The 24,670-nt window shown below is 38.7% G+C and overlaps 1 protein-coding gene across 1 annotated transcript in view; it reads right to left on the reverse strand.

Annotated features, from left to right (window-relative positions):
- RAPGEF5 (Rap guanine nucleotide exchange factor 5) overlaps positions 1-24,670 on the reverse strand; it is a 181,087-nt gene that overhangs the window by 127,603 nt on the left and 28,814 nt on the right. Inside the window, exon 6 of the mRNA XM_032643882.1 lies at positions 11,194-11,242. Coding sequence (XP_032499773.1) covers positions 11,194-11,242 — 49 coding nt within the window. The remainder of the gene's footprint in view (positions 1-11,193; positions 11,243-24,670) is intronic.

The following is a 24,670-nucleotide window of genomic DNA, read 5'->3' on the forward strand; positions in this document are numbered from 1 at the left end:
AGTAAGAATATGCCCTGGTGGAGATGGGATGTGAATGTGCAAAATCCGTCAGCAAGCAGAAGAGTCTCTGGAAATGTCAGAACAGGAGTTATTATTGCACCAAAGACGGGTGGAGATTTTGCAAACTTCAGCAATCAGCGTGGTGTTAGGCAAAGCTCTCTCTTCTTGGGAAAACATCGTAGATCATCAATCAATCAGGAAGACCAGAATGTTGTGTTGAATATTTTAGGGGAAAACACATGCTACTTCTTTCCTCTTGGTTGACAAATGCTAAATAGCACATTTGTTAGTGGGGCTAATGAGACAATCAGTGTGGGTCTGTGCTGACCAAGAAGGAGAGTGATGGCCACTGCCACCACAGCATCCGGGAGGAGACAAAGGAGAAGGAAAGGACACAACACAAACCATGTGGAAATGTCAATTCTTAGAGGACAAGGTGCGCCCTATAAGGACAGGCTGGGAAAGACTTGGAAAATTTTAAGTGATTGAAAATATCACTAAAAATTAAGCATAATATCATAATTGCTTAAAATACAGCTAACAGACTTCTGCCATTATAAACTAGTATTTTCTAGCTTGAACATTCATTATTAGAGATTAGATGAAAAAATTATTCAAGAGAAGACTACTTTACTTTTTTTTTTTTTGCAGTACGCGGGCCTCTCACTGTTGTGGCCTCTCCCGTTGCGGAGCAGAGGCTCTGGACGCGCAGGCTCAGCGGCCATGGCTCACGGGCCCAGCCGCTCTGCGGCATGTGGGATCTTCCCGGACCGGAGCGCGAACCTGTGTCCCCTGCATCGGCAGGTGGACTCTCAACCACTGCGCCTCCAGGGAAGCCCTACAGTTTTTACTTTTAAGAGCATTTAAATTTTTTCAATAACAAGTTAATCACAGAAAACCAGAAAGGGAGAAGGAGTTTGAGATAGCAATAAACGTACCAGCGTGTAAGCCTGTCTTTGCTGCCCCTTAATTTTATTATTACCATCTATACTCTAAAATCCCATTTTATTGTGCATTCTCCTATATATGAGCAATGTGTTCACGAGAGGATTAAAGTCAAACACTGCGCTACATTAAAAGAAGAATCTATCAACTAAAAAGTAAAAAGTTAGAGGACCATAAAAGTTGGAGCAATTCCATAGGCTTAATGGTTATTTTTTTCTTCTAAATGTGCAAAAGGAAAAGCCTGTCTCTGCTGTTAAAAATAATCAGTCAATCTATTTCATTTCTCATGACACAGTGACAGGGATGGCTTTTCTTTGGGAAGCTTCTGCCCTGAAGGAGAATATGTCTCTTCAGTTGTGTCAGACCTCAAGCCTCATTGCAGAGCTTCCTGTCAACATTGACTTCCCCGCAATCCCACAGACAAGGGGCCTAAAGACGGGTGGGAGCCTAAAACTGCTAAAGTTCCTACAACGTGTTATTGGTGACCAGTGATTGTTACCAACAGGAAATCTTCAAAGCTGGGAATTTAGCCAGGCTCTCAGGGTGATAAAAGGCCCTCAGCTTGTCTGATGGGTCCACCATGATTACCAGATCCAGGCGTCGCCTGCTTGAACGTTTTGCACACACACAGTTCATTGTATAGCAAATAGTAATAACCAGGTTGTAGAAATCACATACTCATTCAAATGCCTATTTAAGCTTCAGCATAGGATTCAAAGATGATTAAACAAACAACAGGATTTCTAAGGCTAGGAGAAACAATTTAACACGAATGTAAAACAATGGCTTCCCTCTCATCCTTTCTGGTCTATTAAAAATAAGAAAGTTTCTTAAAAGCTAAAACTAAACACAACAGGTGAAACCATTTTATACAATTTTATGTTATATATATTTTAATATCCCAAAGAAATAATAAATCTTGGCACAAAAATAACACTTTAACCTGAATCCCTGGATGATTTGAGAAAGAAGAAAAAAACTGCTCCTATCTACTACTTGAAAAATGTCAGTTTTCACTCTATTCTTTTCCTTTTCACAAACCACATCTTTACTCCCCTTAATCCAGAAAATTCCTAACAAGGGAGGGGACATTGTGTAGTTGGGAAAACCAGAGACTGGGTGCTGGAAAGCCTGGGCTTGCGCTCTGGCTGTAGCCTTTCTAGCCTGTGTGCTCGCTGGCACAACAATTCACCTCGAAACCGTGAGACTGGGACAATACAAACAATTCCCCCTGCAGTGAGTACCCTGCCCAGTAGCCATTCCCTCTTCTGCTGGTTTTCTTTGGGGAGCCACACCTGTCCTAGCCTCAGTCCGTGGGTCTCGTGGGAGGCTGACTTAACTTCTTTATCCTGCCACCTCTCTATCCTGCCTTCCAACCATGTGTCTACTGCTACAGAGATGGGCATTCCACCCTTCCACCGAGGTCCCCACCAAGACTTCTGTTGGACCTACTAGAAAGAGGTTCTCTCTGCTGAGACTGATTAACTCCACAGATTCCCTGAGACAGTACATTTCCTTGGTGGATTTCAGCTTGTTTATCTCTCGCTTATACCTAAAAGAGTCCTGAATAAAATATTCCCAAGGTTGTGACTCCATTAAGGATAATGAAGGAAATTAATGAAAATACTCATTGTTATAATTAAACACTGGAGCTGGAAGGAATCTCTAAGGTGCCCACATTCTACACCTACCCCCTCACGATACAAATTGGAATCACTTTACAAAAGTCACAATGACATTTAATGGTATAAACAGAGCCTAGAACCTCTTCTTTCTTTCCCAAACATTAATATCCTTGCTACTTAGTTTTAAAACATTTAACCAGATATGGTCTAGGCAGAGAGAGTGAAATATAACAACTGCCAAGAGGGTTTACCAATATGAGATTTCTGGCTTTCCAGAAATAGAAGCCCACCATGGCACACAAATTTCATATGATCTAAAGATAATGAGAGCTAAACGTGCTTTGGCAGTAGATTCCCTTGAAAAGGGGAAGAAACATATCTCTCAAGACTCTAACTGGTGAGCAATTAGCAGTAGAATAAGCAATTCAACAAAAAAGAAAGAAGTGTAAAGATATCTGTGCTAATTTTTGAAAATCTTGTAAAGCCTTAAAATGCTATTCACATTCACTAGGGTTAGCATTTAGAGGAGAAAACTAAAGGCACATCCTAATGGCCCCTTAGAAAATTACAACAAAATGGATTTTTTACTAAGCTAGAGCCTTGAATCATTTATATAATCTATTGATTGACAGTTACTTTTATTTCTGTTTGTATGATGAGCTGAAACCAAAAACTTTTTCTTTATACTAATTCTTGTTTTAATAACCCTTCACAGTGAGACATAAATCTGGCATGACCACCTGAGCCCTAATTAACACTTTTATTGCAAGACAGATATCAGGGTAATCAATTCCTTCTGTCAAGCCCCAGATGTGACAACTATCATTTTAATACTTTTTTAATTAGAAGTATACCAGCTTCTTTTTCTTCTTCCTTAAAAAAAAAAAAACAACTCAAAATAGTTTTAAAAAACAGCAATGAGCATACATAGGAAGTACCATTCTACAGCTACAATTCTGTTCAATTAAGGCTGTGCTTAATAGTTCTTCATTTTATCACCTCCTAACTACTCAGTAATCCATTTTCCTTTTTCAGACAGCTATTGACTTAATGTTTTTAATTCATGAAACATACATTGTGGTTTAAAATTAGCAAGAGCCATATTTGTCCTCGCTCACCACTGTACCCTCATGCCTTACAGTGTACCTGGCATACAGTAGGTGCTCAGTTAGAATTTGATAAAGGAATGAAGGCAATAACCTATGATTTAGGCTCTCATACTTTGCCACTTATTTTTCATCCACTCTCAGTGTCAACTCAAGCAGCGAGAGCGTAGGGCGAATCAGGCAGATAGCTCCTTATTTCCATATCTGAATTCTCTGAATATTTTAATATCACCTTGTTGGTTATTTTTGCCCCTAGATTGTTTCCCAAACTTGTTGTGGTTTGCGGAATGTATGACAGAAAAGTCTGTTTTTCTCTAAAACGATCTTTTCTGTGCTTATACTACTTTTCTAATCAGAAAACATATTCAGTTTTGTCAGGGACAAAATAAGAATGCCAACTATCTTTTTATTAGTCAACTTACATCATAGGACCCTAGCTCATGAAATAGTATGAGGGAAAAAAAGGAGTCATATGGATTGGTAAGACAGAGATAAAATAATCATAATTGACAGATGCTATATTTTCCCATACAGAAAACCCAAGATAATTTTAAAACAAGCTATTGGAAATCATTTGAGTTCAACACTCTTGATAGCCACAAAAGCATGAGTTCTCATACAGCAAAAGTAACCAATTAGAAAAGATAATAGATGTGGATCAACAAACTGATTCAAAACTATATATGGAGAGGGAAAAGACCCAGAATAGCCAACACAATGTTGAAGGAGAAAAAGTTGGAGGACTGACATTACCCAACATCAACACTTACTATAAAGTTACAGTAATATAGACAGTGTGGTACTGATGAAAGAGTAGACAAATAGGTCAATGGAACAGAATACAGAGCCCAGAAATAAACCCATACAAATATAATCAAGTGATCTTTAAAAAAGGAGCGAAGGCAATAAAATGGAACAAGGACAGTCTTTTCAACAAATGGTACTGGAACAACTGGACATACACACACACAATAAAAAGAACCTAGACACAGACCTTACACTTTTCACAAAAATTAACGAAAATGGATCACAGACTTAATGTAATGCAAAACTATACAATTTCTACAATGTAACAGAAGAAAACCTAGATGACCTTAGGTATGGTATGAATTTTCAGCTATAACATCAAAGGCAGGATCAATGAAAGAAAGAAGAAAGGTAAGCTTGACTTCATTAAAATAAAAAACTTCTGCTCTTTCAAAGGCAATGTGAAGAGAATGAGAATACAAGCCACAGACTGGGAGAAAACATTTGCAAAATATATCTGAAAAAATGACTGTTATCTAAAATATACAAAGAACTCTTATAACTCAACAGCAGTAAGAAAACAAGCAACCTGACTAAAAAAATAGGTCAAAGACCTTAATAGGCACCTCACCAAAGACGATATAAAGATAATAAATAAGCACATGAAAAGATGTTTCATAGCATATATCATCAAGAAAATGCAAAGTAAAACAACAAAATGTGCAACACTGACAACAACAAACACAGGTGAAGATATGGAGCAACAGGAATGTTCATTCACTGCTGGTGGGAATGCAGAATAGTAGAGCCAGAAGATAGTTTAGAAGAAGTTTGGCAACTTCTTACAAAACTCAACATACTCTTACCATACGATCCAGAAATCACACTCCTTGCTATTTACCCAAAGTAGTGGAAAACTATGTGTTCGTGGGTGTGTAGTTGAAACCTGCACACAGATGTTTATAGCAGCTTTAGTCATAATTGCCAAAACTTGGAAGCAACCAAGATGTCCTTCAGGAGGTGAACAAATACATAAACTGTGGTACATCCAGACAATGGACTATTATTCAGTGCTAAATAGAAATGATCTATCAAGCCATTAAAAGACATGGATGAATCCTGAAGGCCTATTATTATTGAGTGAAGAAAGCCAATCTGAAAAGGCTACATACTGTATGATTCCAACTATGTGACATTCTGGAAAAGGCAAAAACTATGGAGACAGTAACAAGATGAGTGATTGCCAGGGGATGGGAGTAGAGAGGCACAAACAGGTAGAGGAGAGGGGATTTTTAGGGCAGTGAAATTATCCTATGTGATGCTATAATGATAAATACATGTCATTATACATTAGTCCAAACCCATAAAATGTACAATACCAAGAGTGAACCCTAAAGTAAACTAAGGACTGTGGGTGATACTGATGTGTCAATGTAGATTAATGATTATAACAAATATACCCCTCTGAGATGACGGCAGTAAGTGGGCTGTGCATGTTGGGGCAGGGGGGATATGGGAACTCTGTGTACTTTCTGCTCAATTTTTCTGTGACCTTACAACTGCTCTAAAACGTAAAGTTTATTTTTTTATACAGTGTCATGAAAGACAAAGAATGAGAAACCGTCACAAAATAAGAAGAGTATAACTTTTTTAAAAAAGTTAAATCATAATAGTAACCAAAACTACAAGATACCAAAATATACATCAAGCAAAAAAATGTACAAAGCTTTACGGAGAAATTTTTAAGACAGTACTGAAGATCTGAAAACAATGGAACGGTATCCTAGGTTCATGAATGCAAATACTTATCTCCAAAGTGTCAAATTTATCTGATGACCTATAAATTCAATACACTTTAAGAAATCCCTATAGGGGTTTTCACGGAACTTGACAAAATAAAGCTATGAAGAAAACAGAACAATAAGAAGAAACTTGCTTTACCCCTTAATCCCCCAAAAGTCTTCTTATAGTGTTGGTTACTGAAACAGGAAAGTGTAGTCAAAGGAATAAATAGATCAAAGGAATACAGAGACCAGAAATAAATTCAAGCATATATATATAAACTTTATATATGATAGAGTCAGCATCATATCCAATGAACACTACTGGGGTAACTGGTTTAGCATAAGGAAAACATAAAACTGGATTTCTACCTGACACCATATACTAAAATAAATTCCAGATGACTTGAAGTCTTAGACATGAAAAACAAAATTTTAACACTCTCCATACCAAGCTACTGACCTAGCAATCCATTTTTAGTAACTTATTATGAGAAATTAATTGGTAAAGGGCAAAAAGATATATATAAGAATATATCTTCGAGCCCTTCTATTATCATTCATAATAGGAAAACTATTAAAACCTTAAATATACAACAAAGAATTAGTTAATAAGTTGTATGGTATCAATATAAACATACAACAGCTAACAAAAATGATACAGAGCTGTATTAGTGCATGAAAATGAATCCTATAAAAAGTGGATTTATAGATACAGTAATCAAGGCTAGTACTGATGGATACCAATGGAGTCTGTTCAGTGGAACAGAACAGAGAATCCAGAAATACACCCACAAAAATATGGCCAACATATTTTTGACAAAGGTGCAAAAGCAATTCAATGGAAGAAAAGATGGTCTTTTCAATAAATGGTGCTAGAAAAATTAGACATTCATAAGCCAAAACAAACACAGAAGAATCTTGACATAAGTCTCACATCTTATATAAAGACTAACTCAAAATGGATCATGAACTCAAATATAAAACATAAAACTATAAAAACTTTTAAGGAAGAAAAAGACGCAGGAGAAAATCTTTGGCATCTGGGACTAGACAAAGACTTAACCCAAAGACATGATCCATTAAAAAATATTAATAAATTGGACTTCACCAAAATTAGAAACTTTTGCTCTATGAAAGACTTTGATAAGAAAATGAAAAGACAGGCTATAGACTGGGAGAAAATACTTGCCTAAGGATTGCTATCTAGAATAAAGAAATCTCAAAACTCAACAGTAAAAAAAAACCCTAAAACAATCCAATTAGAAAATGGGCAAAAGACATGAACAGACATTTCACAAAGAAGACATTCGGATGGCAAATAAACACATGAAAAGATGTTCAATATTACTAGCCATTAGGGCAATGCATACTAAAACTACAGTGAGATGTCACTACACACCTATTAGAATGGTTAAAATTTTTAAAAATGCGACAACATCAAATGCTGGCAAGGATGCAAGAGCCTACATCACATATACGTTGCTAGTGAGAATGTAAAATGGTTCAGCCACTCTGGAAAACAATTTGGCAGTTTCTTAAAAAACAAAACATGCGGGGCTTCCCTGGTGGCGCAGTGGTTGGGAGTCTGCCTGCCGATGCGGGGGGCACGGGTTCATGCCCTGGTCCGGGAAGATCCCACATGCCGCGGAGCAGCTGGGCCCGTGAGCCATGGCCGCTGAGCCTGCGCGTCTGGAGCCTGTGCTCCACAACGAGAGAGGCCACAGCAGTGGGAGGCCCGTGTACCGCAAAAAACAAAAACAAAAACAAAACATGCAATTACCAAACAATCCAGCAATTGTACTCCTGGGCATTTAGTCCAGAGAAATAAAGACTTACATTCACACAAGAACTTATACATGTAGTTTTATTCATAATGACCCAAACTGGAAACAACCCCAATGCCCTTCATGGGTGAATGGTTACATATAGTGTAGCACATTCATATGACGGAATACTATTCAGTTATAAAAAGGAATAGCCATTGATATACACAACAACCTGAATAAATCTCCAGAGAACTATGGCAAGTGAAAAGAGCCACTCCTACAGGGTTACATACTGTATGATTCCATTTAACTAATATTTTTGAAATGACAAAATTATAGAAATAGAGAACAGATTGCTAATTGCAGAGGTTAAAGAGGAAACAGAGGTAGGAGGAACGTTAGTGTAGCTATAAAAGACAAACATGGAAGATCCTTACAGTGATGTAAATGTTTTGTATCAATGTCAATAGCCTGACTGTGACACTGTACTTGAGTTTCACAGGATGTTACCATTGAGGGGAGCTGGGTAAAGGGAACGTGTCATCCCTTATCATTTATTACTGCATGGGAATATACAATTATCACAAAATAAAAGAGCACATGTAAAAAATTATCACTTTTATAAAACTGTATATATTATATATAAAATATCTACATATTAATAGAGAAATATCTGTAAATACATACATAAAAGAGTATTATTGGTTATCTCTGTTGGTGAGATGATGGGTGATTTTTCAATTTCTTCTTCATACATTCATGTATTACCAAAGTTTTTCAATGACTATGCTATACTAATAAGAAAAAAATGAAGCTATTTTCATTACGATAAAGACAAGTAATACAGGCTCATTGCACACACTTTTTTCCACTGAACATTTTACTGTATTAATTCTTTGAAATATCATTTAAAAAACTATTTAACATTCCATTTCATTGATCAATTTTACCATTTCTCTATTATGGGAACTTAAGGGTTGTTTCTAATTTCTTACTGTTAAAATAAGCAATGAAATAGGTTTCTTCTACCTGAATCTTCACATGCGTCTCTGATCACGCCCAAAGCTAGACCTCCAATCATGGAGTTACTGGCTTGTAGAGTAACTATGCTAGAACGCACTGAAAAGTGGCTTTTCTGAAAAACTATAAATTTATGTCCCCATCCTTGGTGCATTTGTGTTTCACTCTGTCCCTGAGAGGTTGCCAACGTAGTATTCACACTCCAAGCTCCACAGATGAAATGAGTAAGGAAAACAGACCTGTTAACGTCATGGCGTAATAAAGTCAACTTCATACCAGTCTTTTACTTTGCACAAGCTACTGTGTGTGGGTCTTGCTTACTCCTCTTCATTTCTCTTCACCTCCAGAAAGTTCAAACTTCTTAGCCTGACACCCCAAACCCGCCTCTTTCTGCCTCATTCACTTGGCTGCAGCCACTCTCACATCCTTGCTGTTCCTCAAACTCATTTCACACACCTCTGCCCACGGCTCTTGTCTGGACGTCCACAAGGTTCACCCCTCAGTGACTTCACGTCTTTGCTCAAATGTGCCCTACTGGGGGCCTTCCCATCCCACGCTGTGTAAATTAGCAACCCCCTTCTCCAGCATCATCTGTATTTACTTGCTCTGTTTTTCTCCAGCAATGACAAGAGTATATGTTTTTACATTTTTTTTTTTTTTTTTGGCGGTACGCGGGCCTCTCACTGTTGTGGCCTCTCCCATTGCGGAGCACAGGCTCCGGATGCGCAGGCTCAGCGGCCATGGCTCCCGGGTCCAGCTGCTCCGCGGCATGTGGGATCTTCCCGGACCGGGGCACGAACCCGTGTCCCCTGCATCGGCAGGCGGACTCTCAACCACTGCGCCACCAGGGAAGCCCAAGAATATATGTTTTTGATTATTTCCCCAACTTTTTCCGAAACTTAAGAAAAAAAATTTTTAACCCCTATCCTCCAAGGCACTGTCATCCCAACTCATACAGACTGTAAGTTTTGTCTCCTTATGTTTACAGGAACCACCATCAGCTCTAGCACAAGTTATTTTTAAGACTTCCCTCCTACAACCTTTATACTGGTGTCCTTTCTCCATCTTGGCCTCCACCTATGCAGATACCCATGATCTAATCCCTGTTCTTGGAGGAGCCCTTTTCACACTGCCCGAGCTCTGTGGGTCCGGATTACCGTTCCTTGCGTCTCTTCTCCACCACCCTTACAGCACCCAGTCTCTGCATCCGCTACATCAGCCAAATCAACAAAGATATAGTATAAACACAATAAGCTACTTCATACTAAGGTGTGTTTGATTCCAGAGGTCACTGGGAGAAAAGCAAATTTTTACAGTTTCTAGCTAGAAAAAGGAAGATGTAAAATGTATGATTTCTGTTCTGAAGACATTTCTGTTCCACTTATTTTTTCAAACTTTGGCAACTCTTCGATTTTGTCATAGAGTCTTCACCTGAAAAGTCTTACTCTAGTTTAACATCTAGTTTAACATTATCTAAGTCTTATTCTAGTTGAACATTAATGTTAAACTAGAACAAGACTTTAGCAGCGACCTCCTGCCTCTGAACAGCAAAGGATGCCTCCTCCTGACACTCCTCCTTTCAAAGCGAGTTTTTTTCTACCTCATTGAGTCTCTATTTCATATCGAATTTCAGCAGAGCCTGGCTTTCTCTCCTCAAGATGTATCTGAAAGCTCCCTCTTCCTTTCCACTTCTTTACATCCACAGATTGTTTCCTAAGGTATTAGGAATCAGATCCACACAATCAGTCCCTATGGAAAACGCTTGCTATTAAATGTTATGAGACAATTCAATTATTTTTATAAGAAGCTACTTTGAGATGAAAAATATAAAAAAGAGACCACCATTATGTTATTTAGTTTCCTCTGTCATTATGATAGGTAATGCAATGTGGTTTGCTTTCTTTTCTTGGGTACCTAGACCTTTTCCATGCTTGCAGTGGACTACAAACATATTTTTAATTTCACTTTTCCATGAAGTATGAAATAAAGCAAGGCAGTGTATATCTAGTTTTAAAGAAGTAGATATACACCTGTGCTATTTTGATGGTAGGATAAATAATTTTTAAAACATAATGGAGATACTTTTCTGCATTTTATACCAAAGCTTCCTGAGATACATTCAACTGCTCACAACCACAGGACATGTGAAATATCCCCAAAGAATCAGAACCTTCCTCCAGCCCCATGAAAGACTACTCACCAGACTTCCTTGCTTTCAAAGCAATAACAGCTGCTAGCTCTCTCTGCACCTAATAAAATATTAGGGGGAAAAACCAAATTAGAATAAGAAAAATGTAGCTTTGTTTTTAGATATGCAACCAAAGTTAAGAGCTGTTGCATTAAGTTTGCTGCCATGTTTTTGTTTATTTGTTTTTAATAATATGGAAAAACCTCTGCATAGGAATTTTAGGCCAATCCTCATAGAATCTGATGGACTTACTTTAAAGAGAAATTAAACAGTTGCCAGAATGTACACATCGGAAAACATTGGTACTTACGCCATGATGATAAGTACCGCAAAAACACAACTGTGTAACATTCAGAAATAATGCAAATAAATTATTAAAACAGGCAAAATACTGTGGCAAAGATATTAAATATTCTTTATCTTTCAAAGATTCTAGTTTATAGAGAAATTCTAGAAAAATTGAGGTAGGTGATCCTAGTTTAATTTGACCTCTGTTTGAATACAATGAAGGATCACTTGAGGCCTCACAGGTGTACAGCAACCATTTCAGATATTATGCTGCATAAAAGCAAGTGCTATCAACACACAGGGCAGGTGAAATGGGGATAGGCAAGATGACCTTTAATACCCTAAGTGCCTTAAACCTCACTCATTTGTCCAGATTTTTGCTTGCTTTCTCTCTCTCTCTCTCTCTCTCTCTCTCCCCCCCAACACATATGCTTAAATCCTTTCTCAAAAACATTCTCAAAGAGTAACATAAAACAGAGACCAAAGAAGATAACCACAGTCACTTTCAAAGATAACATGGAAAAAAAAAAAAGATAACACGGGGATAATCTTTGGGAAATCTATGTTTGATAGCAAAAAATTTTCATAATAAGCAAGCTCATTCCTCTTCAGGACACAATCTTTTAAGCTTAGAAGAGTGTGAGAGTGTGTGTGTGTGTGTGTGTGTGTGTGTGTGTGTGTTTGCAGGGGTGGTGATACTGAGTTTGGAAGGGTCCTGCAGCTTATTATACTAATGACATTTTTAAAGGCAGAGCATGAAAGCTCAATGTTAAAGATTTGCTATTGAAATCAATCTAATTTACATTGATGTACGTGAAGGCAAAAGTAGCCCAGTGAGTCACTGGGACTCTGTTTAGGACCAATTTCACAATGACCAGGGTATCATCATCCCTGAAAAGGGCAGCTTCCCCGCCGCGCCCCCCCCCCCCCCCCCCCCCCGCCATACTGCTTTACTGCTGTGCTTTCCCTTGCTGGCTAGTATGAGTGCCATTCAAAAGGGTATATATACTCCCGATTTAACTGATTTGTCAATTCCTTAAGACTTTCTCAGGAAAATTATATTGTAATCAGAAGATAATCCGTCCCTTTCTAACCGTGGGAGTCTGAGACCCAAAAATATTCATGGGTAGAAGAATTTATAGTTGAAGAACTTATGAGGGAAAAGAGAGCTGGGGGAGACAGGAGTGATGATTAATCAGAGGAAAGCCTTTATAAATACTTGTATGTGTAGTAATAAAACAGCAACAAAATAAAATATAAATTAGTGCCTATTTTATATATTTGAAATTACGTGTAAGGTTTATCGTAGTAACAGCATCTCTCTTCAGAATTTTCCTCTGTTACAGTGTCACAAATGTTTGGGGGTAGACAAAGATGCAGATTAGAAACACTCACTGGGACCTTGTGGATGGCTTCCTGATTTTATGAGCTTCTAGGGAAGACTCCACTGTGGCTCAGAGACAGGAAAAAAGCAGAGACGGAAAAGGATGCAGAAGGTGGATCACTTAATTTGCATACAGAGGATCAAAAACTGTCTTCTCCACCCTCCATCAGTTTTCCATACTTGATATTCTCGTCATGAGAGCTTCAGTTTTTCTTTCTCAAATTAGAAATAAGGCTCAAAATAGAAATAGCTCAGAAAAGGAAACTGTTATATTCCCAAAACTGTATAAAACTACATCTTTTCAAAGATTTGGTACAGAAAGAAAGGGAGAAAGGGGATGAGAAAGAAACCAACATAGCACTTTTTGGGAAGCCAAGAAGATGAGAGATGAGCAGTGAGAAAGAAAAGAATTTCACAGTTAAAGTTACAAGGAACCTAAGCTTTTTCCTTTTTTTGTATTTTTCCACATAAAGTAAATGAGATTATTCTACTGTACTACACTACATCCCCTGAACATCTGCAGTCAGGGAAGACATAAAAGTGTTATGTTTCCGCCCCCGACGGAAACTGTTCCTGACCAAAACCCCAAGGGTAGGTTATTCTTTCTCCAAAACACAAAGGGGGAAGAAAAGACCAAGCAAAACACAAACTGGGTAAGATCCCGTTAGAGGCTCCTAGAGCATCTTCCCGGCACTTTTTTTTTTTTTTTTTTAAACACACAAGCAATGATGTAATTCATCATTTTCAATTGTGACTAACGCCTGTCTTCTGGGCAGAAGCTCCTCCAAGGCAGCCATCTTTTCATCACACTATCCAGGGCCATCAACACCCATTCAGTGATCCACAGGAGGTGGATGTAGAGGTAACCTTAAGAGAACAGAGACAGAACCTAGGGAAGAGAAAAAGCTGCCTGAGGAAGGACAAGGAAATCCAAAGGGAAGGCACTCCCCGGCAAGAAGGGACTCGCAGCAGAAATCTTCAGAACATATTAGAAGGACTCAAAGCCTCCTTTAGCAAATAATTGTTAGGTTTATACTGAAAACTAAAACTTTGAACAACTGCAGAAACAGGGACTAGAATTTTCATTAAGCACCAATAAGGGACCTGTTGGCACTGAAAAAGAAATATAACACTCCAGCACCGGTCAAGTCTTCAGGTGTCTGAAATTCTGGCCCACATTTTGGTAACAACCCAGAGCAAAAACCATCCTGCTAAGATGCTCCTGAATTCCTAACATTCAGGAACTGGTTAAGATAATAAATATGTGTTGCTTTAAACCAATAAATTTGGCAGTAGTTTGTCACGCTGAAAAGTCTTTTAGAGATGATTATTTTTTCTACTTGATCTACTTGTGTTGTTGGTTAACATAAGTTTCTCTCAACATGACAGAAGTGGAACCCTCTTCTCAGATCAGTTTCAAAAAAAAAATGTAGACATATAGAGCCAAGAGCCATGATCTGACATTCGCCATTGTTTTTATTTAATGCGGGTGCTAAACCACTGCCTAGGAAATTAGAAGAAATGCAATTAGAAATTCTTAATCTGACAGGAAGTACATTATTACACTGGTCTTCCCTATTACAAGCCTTCCCTACTATGATCTGAACACTTGAGGCTAGATGTATTCCAGAATTCAACATTTTATATAGTTCGGAAAGGTACCCTATCTAGGGCACACCCTCAGTGAGGTCTTGGGCAGTAACTTATAATAAGAAATCAGACACATTAATATTTCTGCGGGGACACATTAAAGGCAGAAGCCCACTGTGCCCCCCTTTGCCTGGCAAAGTAATAAAGCTATCCTTTTCTATTTCATCCCCCACCAAAAACAATTTTCTGCAATGAAATGTATGATTATTCATACTAAATGGGATAAAGACAGACTAGGAAAGGCCTCAGGATTTTCTACTAAATATATTCAGTTTAGGTTAGATTTTTGCCACCAAGTAAGTTATGAAACCCTATTCTTTTTCAGGGCTTTTATATTTCAGAGCTGTCAATAATGGATTGTAAACCTCTATTAACTTTACACTAAAAGTTTCTCCCCATCTTTTTCTCTTGTATCTTCTTGTCAAATACCTATGTAGTCAGTACGTTTTGTCTACCAAGAAATGCTTTCTTTAAATAGCTTGGATTTTCATGTATTTCAAACCTGACTGCACATGAGAATCACTTGGGGAGCTTTAAAAAAACAATTGATACCTGGGCCCCAACTAAATCAGAATCTCTGGGGTAGAGGTCCAGCCAACAGTATTTGCTGCTGCTGCTGTTTCCATGTTCCCTAAGTGATTCTATCTAGGTTGTATCCAGGGCTGAGAAGCACTGCTCTACTTAATAAGATATCTTAGTTTCCCGAAGACTCAACCTTTTAATCTTATAATCATTTCAACTGACAATCAATCTTTACTTTTTATTTTGTTCTCCTCTAATTTAATTCATTTGTAAAGGAACATGGCCTTCACTGTCTTTTAGGTATTAAATTATGATATAATCCAATCAAATGATAAGATTCAGTTACTACATCAGCAGTTTGACAGACACGATCTACTCAAGCACGAGGAAAATTGCAAGGGAGCTTTTTAAGAAGCTTAAACTTTAAAACATAGTTTACTCAGTATAAAAAGAACCATGTAACTCAAAACACATCTGCAGCTTCGGGTATATTTGTTCTTGTGAATATTTAAAGAGAGGATAATTAAGGGACTGATAAAACACATCTCTAATTTTTCTCTCTCCTCTGGGTACTCACCAGCAATTTTAAAATGTTTTAAAATGCTGAAATGTTTTGGCTTTCTATCTTCAATAACCACCAGGACTGTTCACAAAATAGCCCTGAAATTCAACAAGAATCAGAGCCAGTCTTAGTTCCAGTATTTTGTCTTTTTTCTCTGGCACTTTATAGTGCCTTCAGCCTCAAAATACAAATGCTCGAAAAGCTGTTTTGCATCAGTACAAGACTCAAGAGGCAACAGGAAGTGTCAAATGCAAACCCTGAGCGCCAGGGATCACGTCCATGGGAGAGGTTAACTGAGAAGACATGGCAGGCTTCCTGGAGGAACAGACCCTTGAAAACCAAGCGTGAAGCTGGATGGAAAGTCAGCAAAGGTCATTGTGGGAGGACAGATCAACAGTGGCAAAAGTCTTACCTAACCACAGGGCCATTCTTAAAAACTAATTTTAAATAGGATCATGAATTCACAAATTCCCTAAAGGTTTTTAGTAAGTCTATTAATCTTAGAAACATTTAAATGTTGATACCATGATAGAAATGTTTTTAAAACACAGAACCCATTTTCTCAATTACCTAAATTAAATGTAAGAAGAAACATAAGCCAATACTCTTCCCTGTTTTATTCCCAAATGTACTTACTTTTAAAACACTATAAAATCTTAAGATACTATGGACTTAAAGAATTCTAGAAAGATAAATAACTATGCTTCTTAAAGCCATCAACGTACTTTTGGATAAGACACGAACTGAGCAGTGATGGTGGCTAGACTTCTGTCCTATGAAGGAATAACCATGGGCTCAGTAACAATTTTCTTTGTTCCTTGGAGGCCTGTTTTCCTATTTGCAAGTTCATTATTTTGTTCTGAAGAGTTAATATTGCCACAAGAATGACACATGGATAAACTTGTGATTGCCTGTTAATGTCAAGCAATAATTAGAAAATTAAGAAAGTTATTTATTTATCTGTCTAGACAGTACTGCTCTCCATCTAATAGTTTACTTAACAAATAGTTCTTTTCCTAATAATTGCTCTCGCCATATCGAACATGTGTTTGCTAAGCATGCTGGAATGATAAAATATGCTTTTGCTTATTCATCTATTTCAAGGCTATTAGGGATATTTTTTAAATTTCATATAGACATTGTTGAACACATACAGATATGCCTATTCATTTTATTATAACTTAGACAACAGCTGACCATTCAAAGACTAATACGTATATAGAAGTGTCCTGAAACTAACAAAATAAAGTGGAATAAAGTCCTACACGCAGGTTTTTTAAGTCTGGTATTTAAGTCTGCTATGCATACATACATCTACTATGAGACAGATTCACATGAAAAAGATGTGATAATTTTTAGTTGATCGTAAGCATGGTATAAGTTAACAATGGAAACGTGATTATCTAGAAGCGGATAACAATGTTTTTAGGAATATTACTAAAATAACATTCAGGTCAGCAAAAAATGATAGACTCCAGAGAAATCAACATCTGGATTGCATTCGGTTTGAAGTACCATTTGTTTAGGTTTAGGAGGAGTCGAGAGCATCCAAAGGAGGACGACCACAGGGTGGTCACCTCCTTGTAGACAGTGAGATGGATGGAGCAGTCTTCATCTACCTTGTCCTCTCTGCAGGGTTTGGCAGGTTACCCACCCCCCTCTTCTTGACCACTGGGATTCCATTACACCATATGCTCCAGGCTTTTCTCTTTTCTCTCTGACTGCTACTTCTCTTCTCCCAAGGCTTCCCTTTCCTCTGTCTTGGTTTTGATGATCCTCAGTGATCTATGCTTAGCCCTCTAGACCTTCTTCTCTTTCCGTTCATCCTCTCTAGGCAACCTCATTTACTCACAGGGCTTCAATTATATCTGCACCTCCAGGGCCCAAAAGTCTCATATCCATCCACCTCCAAGACCTAAATGTCCCACAAGCAGCTCAAACTCCACATTTCCAAATGTGAAGTCACAGTCTTACCACTTTCCTCCACCCCATAAATCTGCTCCACGGCCCATACCCCCAGTCAGTGAATGGTACCACCATGTACTCAGGGTCTCAAGCCAAGAAGTGAGGTATCCTTGATTTAGCTCAGCCCACCATCTTCTCCCAACTCAGACCGCTGTCTCTCATTTATCTCTCTTCATACCACATCATATATTATATAAGATATAATCTTGTATCTCTCGCTAAAAAACTCTTCAAAGACTTCCCATGACACCAAGACAGAGTCCAATGTCTAATATTGCATATATAGTATTCTTTTCATCTGGTCTTCAGTATCATCTATTTCCATACCTCTTCTTAAAATCCATCTCTTTAAAAAAAAAAAAAAATCCATGTTCCAGCCTTAGTAAAATAGAACACTTGCAATTCAGTGAACGCACCATGGTCTTTCTTTGCTCTGAGACTTGCCACGGGCTCTTCTGTCTGGAATGCCTCCCCACCTCCCCACTTTGTGTGGCTGTCTCTTACTTGTCCTTCAGGTCCCAGCCTAGCTGTCGTCTTCTCATGAGTCCCCCACCTCCCCCAATGGAGTGAAGTTCTCCCTGTTTATTCTCTGATAGCATTATACGTACCTCAGTTGTAGCACTACCACATGCTAGTGAAATCTCCTCTTTAGCTGAGGGTCTCCAACAGTAGACTGCAAGCCCACTGAAATAGACTCCTTTACTCATCATTCTGACCATGACTCCTCGTACCACTCCTGACACGTATTTGTGATCAGGAATGCAAGTCAAGTGTTCGCAGTTGCTGCTGAGAACAGAAGACTTAGGGGGAGCATGATCATTAGCTTCAAATATTTGAAAGGGTGAGGGTAAAATTCAGAACAGTGGAGAGAAGCTGCAGAAAGGCACGTTTTAGCCCTACGAACATTCAAATAATCAGAGCTATCACAGTGGAAATGGTCTACTACGTGAGGTTCAACAGAAGATGCTTTACAAGGGAAGGTAGATATCAGAAGCACCCCGACCAAGGGTTTGTTCTAAAGATTTGTTTTATGACCGCCTCCTATCCAAATCATCCACTATAAAAAGAGAACAAGCGTGAGCCTCCTGGGAGAAGCCGTATCGGTCAGCCTGCAGTTGAACAGGTGGTGATGTTATAGCAATCTAATCTACCCAACAGAGATAGAGGGAGTGCAAATCTTAACAGATGAAAAATAACGGTTGGAGTCCATTCCTTCCTGTGGAAATCTCCTAAATTTCATGGCACAAAGAACAGAAGAAGCTATAGGTGTACTGGCTGAATAAAATCTGAAAAGAGCAAGCAAATGACACTGACATCTTTTCAAAAGAGCAGGTGTATCTGCTCCTTCAGCCTTCAAAGATGCTCATACAATTCTTGATACAGCAATTTCCCCAAAGCCCTAACTGCTGATCAACATGAATTTTTTGACAAATAAAAATTTCATATATATGAAAAGTGTTTTAAGGAAACAACTATACATTGGACATTCTGGGTTTTGCTATAACAATGAAATAAAACATTGATTATGCGTACATCATTAAATTTAAAAAAATTTTTTGTCTCGAGTTATTTTTTTCCATTTTCTGGTAAGACCAGAGTACTTTCAATCTGTGTCACATTTAAATGATTCTTCAATAGATTTATATGACATAATGTATTTAACAAAGTATCTTTAAAGACAATATAATTTGCAAACTCATGTCTTAGTATGTCTTTTATTTCATATTATATGTCATTCCTTACATGTCTTTTCTCAGTCATCGTGCTCTTTGGAACTAAGTTTCTAAACTGTACCAAGAGTATAAGTTCAACACTAGACATTCTAGGGATCTTCTATGGTAAGGATCTCCCATCCGTAGGGGTAGGTCCTATAGAACCTTGCAGGGATGTGATATTAGAAACTCTTGCATTGGCATGAATCCAGATCAACTAAGACTCTTTCCAACTAGACAGTCTATCTACAAAACCCGCTAACACAGGAGGGCTTCCCGGAAGAACAAGATTCAGAACGCAAGATCCAAAAGCCTAAAACAGGACTAGGAAATCTCCTATGCCAACCTTGAGAGAAATTCTGGGATTCTGTTTGTTGAGGCTGAATCACAGCTCTCCACCCCACAGCATAGGACTGCTGTGAACATTAAATGAGTTAATACCTATAAAACATCTGGGAATGGTGCCTGAAACGGTAAGTACTATCTGAGTGTTAGCTATCATCACCACATTACCGTAAGTAATATAGTTGAGCTTAACAATACATTATAAGAGCAAAGTCCAATCTCTAGTTGCTTTAATATTTCATATGTTTAAGACCCTTTTTCCCACCTAAATTTTGACCTCCCTGACAACCAGTAATGCTTCTGCTTATAATATTCCACCTACACGGCCCCCACATTGCAACTAGCATAGAAGGGACTGATGTTTCACCGAAAAGTTGTGAACGGTGCCTACAGTGCTTGTACTTCTAAAAGCTTTAAAAATAAGCTTTGAGATTTCCACAGAATTCCGAAGCTTTTACAGATGTGTGAAAGACAGACTTCAGCTTTAAAAATTCACTTTGAAACTTCAGAGGGATCAACTGACTAGCTGTGGCCTGGCAGCTTTTGACATCTGAGACATAACTGCTGATTAATGAATCAAGGGATTGCAAATACGTATTCAACAAGGAGTGTGTATTAATTTGGTATTTCTGCCGTAGCAAATCACTACCCGTTTAGCAGCTTAAGAAAGAGGACATCCATTTATCATCTCATATTTCCATAGGTCAGGAGTCAAGGGACAGCACGGCTCAACTGGATCCTCTGCCTAGAGACTCATGAGGCCAAAAACCAAGGCATGGGCAGGTCAGTGTTCCCTACTAGAGGCTTTGGGAGAGAATTCCAAGTGCATGCAGGTTGTTGGCAGAAACTGGTTCCTGCTTCTGTAGGACTGAGGTGCCCATTTCCTTTCTGGTTGTCACCTGGCACCTGCCCTTGGTTCCTAGAGGCCTCTCTCTGATCTTTGCACGTGGACTCCTACTTCTCAGAGCCAGTGACACCACACTGAATCCTTCTCATGCTTAGGCTTTTTCTTTACTCTCTCTTCTGCTGTTTCTCTTTGATGCCTACCAGAGCAAGGTCTTTGGATTAGACTGGGTCCATGCGGACAATCCAGGTCTGCAGCCTTACTTATATCTGCAAAGTACCTTTTACCATGTAATGTAATATTTACAGGTGCCAAGCAGCACATTTCATCTTTGGGACCATTCTACCTACCACAGAATGACAACACAGATCCTCAGAGCCCTCCTGAAAAGCTAGCCCTCAACACCTTTTTAGGGTTTCATAGTAACATGTTAAGAGAGTCTAGTCCTGGAACATGATTTGACGGGTGTAACATCTTTACCAGGGCACACCTCTGAGTTCACACCATGGAACCTGAAGACTTGAGAACCAGTCTGAATAAATTTCTAAATTACTAAACCATGCAGCCATGTTTACACTATTTAATGATTCCTAACGGGTTAAAAATTAAAATGCTGTTTAATATAACTTCATAGGTTTCATTTTCTAAACTTCTTCAAATAAGGAGGGAACTCTATATACTACTACACATAAAATGGATAACTACTGAGAACCTACTGTGTAGCACAGGGAACTCAATGCTCTGTGGTTACCTAAATGGGAAGGAAATCTAAAAAAGAGTGATTATATGTATATGTATAACTGATTCACTCTGCTGTACAGCAGAAACTAACACAACATTGTAAAGCAGCTATATTCCAATTAAAAAAAAAAAGGGAACGCTATAATCAAATCCCAAACACAATCGGTTGAGACCTATTCAGTAACTATGAAGTATTTTAAGTGAAGATAATAGAGACAATTGCTTTTTGAACCCTAAATTATTATTTTTAATTAATGTGGACTCTCAAATGCTTTATCTCTCCAAATGCTTTATCTCTCCAATGCAAATGACAGTACACTCTGCTATCGAGGCTGAAATGTGACAGTGCATGAAAAGCATGAGCAGAATGCCTGCACAAGGGAAGAACTCAGCAAAAATCACCCATTCTTTGCCTTTTACCCAGATCTCACTTGGTCTTCTGAACAACAGGCTAATAAATTAACATCTGCGAGCAGGTTTCCTCAATAATTTTCCCACACAGAAGTTCACCTCTGGGACTTCCCTGGTGGCGCATTGATTAAGAATCCACCTGCCAAAGCAGGGGACACGGGTTCGATCCCTGGCCCGGGAAGATCCCACATGCTGCGGAGCAACTAAGCCTGTGCGCCACAACTACTGAGCCTGCGCTCTAGAGCCCTGAAGCCACAACTACTGAGCCCATGCGCCACAATTACTGAAGCCCACGCGCCTAGAGCCCATTCTCCCCAAATACTGAGCCCACGCACCGCAACTACTGAAGCCCACATGCTCTAGGGCCCGCGTGCCACAACTACAGAGCCTGTGTGCTGCAACAGCTGAAGCCTGTGCGCCTGGAGCCCGTGCTCCGCAACAAGAGAAGACACTGCAATGAGAAGCCCGCGCACTGCAACAAAAGAGTAGACCCCGCTCGCCACAACTAGAGAAAGCCTGCACGCAGCAACGAAGATGCAGCACAGCCCAAAAAAAAAAAAAAGGTTCATCTCTGTGTTGTTTACAATAGAAAAGATGGAAAATAACCACAATGTTCAAAAATCAGGGGATGATAAGTCCATGGAATGGGGTACTATGAACCCCTACAAATGTTGTAGGAGGTACTGTTAACACCGAAAATATATTAAGTGAAAAGAACAGACCACAAAATAAAATGGTCATTTTTTTTTACACATTTTACAAAAAATATACACGCAAGAAAAATAACCTAGAAAGTAACAAACACTAAAGTGTTAATAATGAGTTATTTCTAAGTGGATTCATTCTGGGCATCTTTTTTATTCTGGAATTTTAAAAAGTTATTAAGTCTTTATATTCAAGTTAATCTAAAATGTCAGATAAACTTTTAAAATTTGCAAAGTATAATCCACAGTAATGACAACTCACTACCAAATTTACCACCCTTTTTTTTCTTTTTCCGGTACGCGGGGCTCTCTATTGTGGGCCTCACTATTGTGGCCTTTCCTGTTGCGGAGCACAGGCTCCGGACACGCAGGCTCAGCGGCCATGGCTCACGGGCCCAGCCACTCCACGGCATGTGGGATCTTCCCGGACCGGGGCATGAACCCGTGTCCCCTGCATCGGCAGGCGGACTCTCAACCACTGCGCCAGCAGGGAAGCCCTTACCACCCTTTTGACACTTACAAATATAGAAATAGAATTCACCCGATTTCTACGCAGTATCCACATAAAATTTCCTTATATTCTGATTTTTACAACAACATAAAATAACAAACTAATTTAAAATCTACCTTATTCCATCACCACCGAAAACTCAAGTAGTTTTCACTTTTTTATATGCCTCCTGGTCCTGCTTCACATATGGACATACTATTTAAAGCTATGCCATTGAGTTAAGTATGCAAAATTACATTTCATCTAGCAGCAATAAGAAGTTCTATTTTAAACAAGTGCACAAAGAAGAAACCCAACACGAAATATTCATGGATCACCTTTTAAAGCTCCTTCCACCTCCCTCAGATAGGGTTTCACAGAACACTTCACAAACCCATAACTGCAAATATACAATTTTTTTTGACTTTTAAATTTTTTAAACTGAATATAGTTGATTTACAACGTTGTGTTAGTGTCAGGTATACAGCAAAGTGATTCACTTCATATATACTTTTTTCAGATTATTTTTCCCTTGTTTATATACAAACTGATAGCTAAATGATCTATTTCTATTCCTTGTCAATTAAAAATGCTTATGTTTTCTATGTGTATTGCAGGTAAAAATTATTATCTCCATCTTGGGAACAGATACCCAAAAAGCATAATATACTGTATATGTACACACACACACACACACACACACACATACACACACACACTTCTTCCCCTATTAACAAGGGATTCATCAAGACACGTTTTATTCTTGAATGGGTTCTGCACACTGACATCTTTCTGAACGAATGCTTTTAAATAAATACCCCTACACTGGGCTCATTGCAGTAGGCAAAAGACATGTATTATGCTGTTCACCAAAACCAACTTGACAAGGCTACAGTTAAATTAGGTTACCACATGATCTGGGCATGTGCAGATGGTTTCTTTGGAAGTAGAGACAATAACTTAATAACTATTTTAAAAAGTGGTGTGCATGTACATCTGTATCTTTCAGTATTTAGGGATCTATTCCCAGGATGAAGAAAATCACTTTGATGTATGATAGACATAGAACATATTAAGCCTTTTTTATTGACAAAGGAGAGAAAAATACCATTCAGCTCTCTGTTCACATGTTGACAATCATGGACTTTGTGGCATGTTACTGTGAGATCCTTCCTGAGGGAAACTGAAGGAGCTTTATTTAACCAGCTCTCCAAGTGGTCCTAGAGACTTAAAAATCCACGGCCAAAGGCACCTTGAACACTGTAACAGCTGATCAGGGTAGCTCTAAAGCACAATGAGGGAAGGTACTAACAAGCCCCATGGCTTCTTATGAATACCAAGAACAAGGAATACTACACCAAGAATGTGCTACAAGTCCTCTGGGGCCTTCTTAATGCTCTTTGAAACCAGAGCAGTCTTCCAGGGCCTCACTTGACACTTTCTCAAAACTCAATCTACCCGGCCCTTCCCCAAATCACATAGTAGCTCTGAAGCCACTGGAAGGGCTGGAGCCAGGCTACAATTCCACATAAGAATTTTATGTTCCCTAAAGACAAGAAATATAAGATGTTCACAATCCTGTAGCAGCCACACAGAAGGTTAGTCATTCACTGGCAGAGTCACTTTTATTCTCTTAACAAACATGCCCACTCAAGTCTGTGATAGACTTAGAAAATGGAGATTAACTACACTGCTTCTCCATTCCTCAGAGAGGAAGAGGCAGATAGCCAGGAAAAATGGTGAGTGGAAATTAGTATTTCAGCATTTTAAAAAACTGCATTTCTAAATGTGGCAAAATTCATCACTGGACTGTGCTCATCGGGTACTCAATGTGACAGATTCTCCCCACCTTCCCTAAAGTTATTTCTAGA

This window comes from Phocoena sinus, chromosome 9, assembly GCF_008692025.1.
Source record: "Phocoena sinus isolate mPhoSin1 chromosome 9, mPhoSin1.pri, whole genome shotgun sequence".
Classification (NCBI taxonomy): Eukaryota; Metazoa; Chordata; class Mammalia; order Artiodactyla; family Phocoenidae; genus Phocoena; species Phocoena sinus.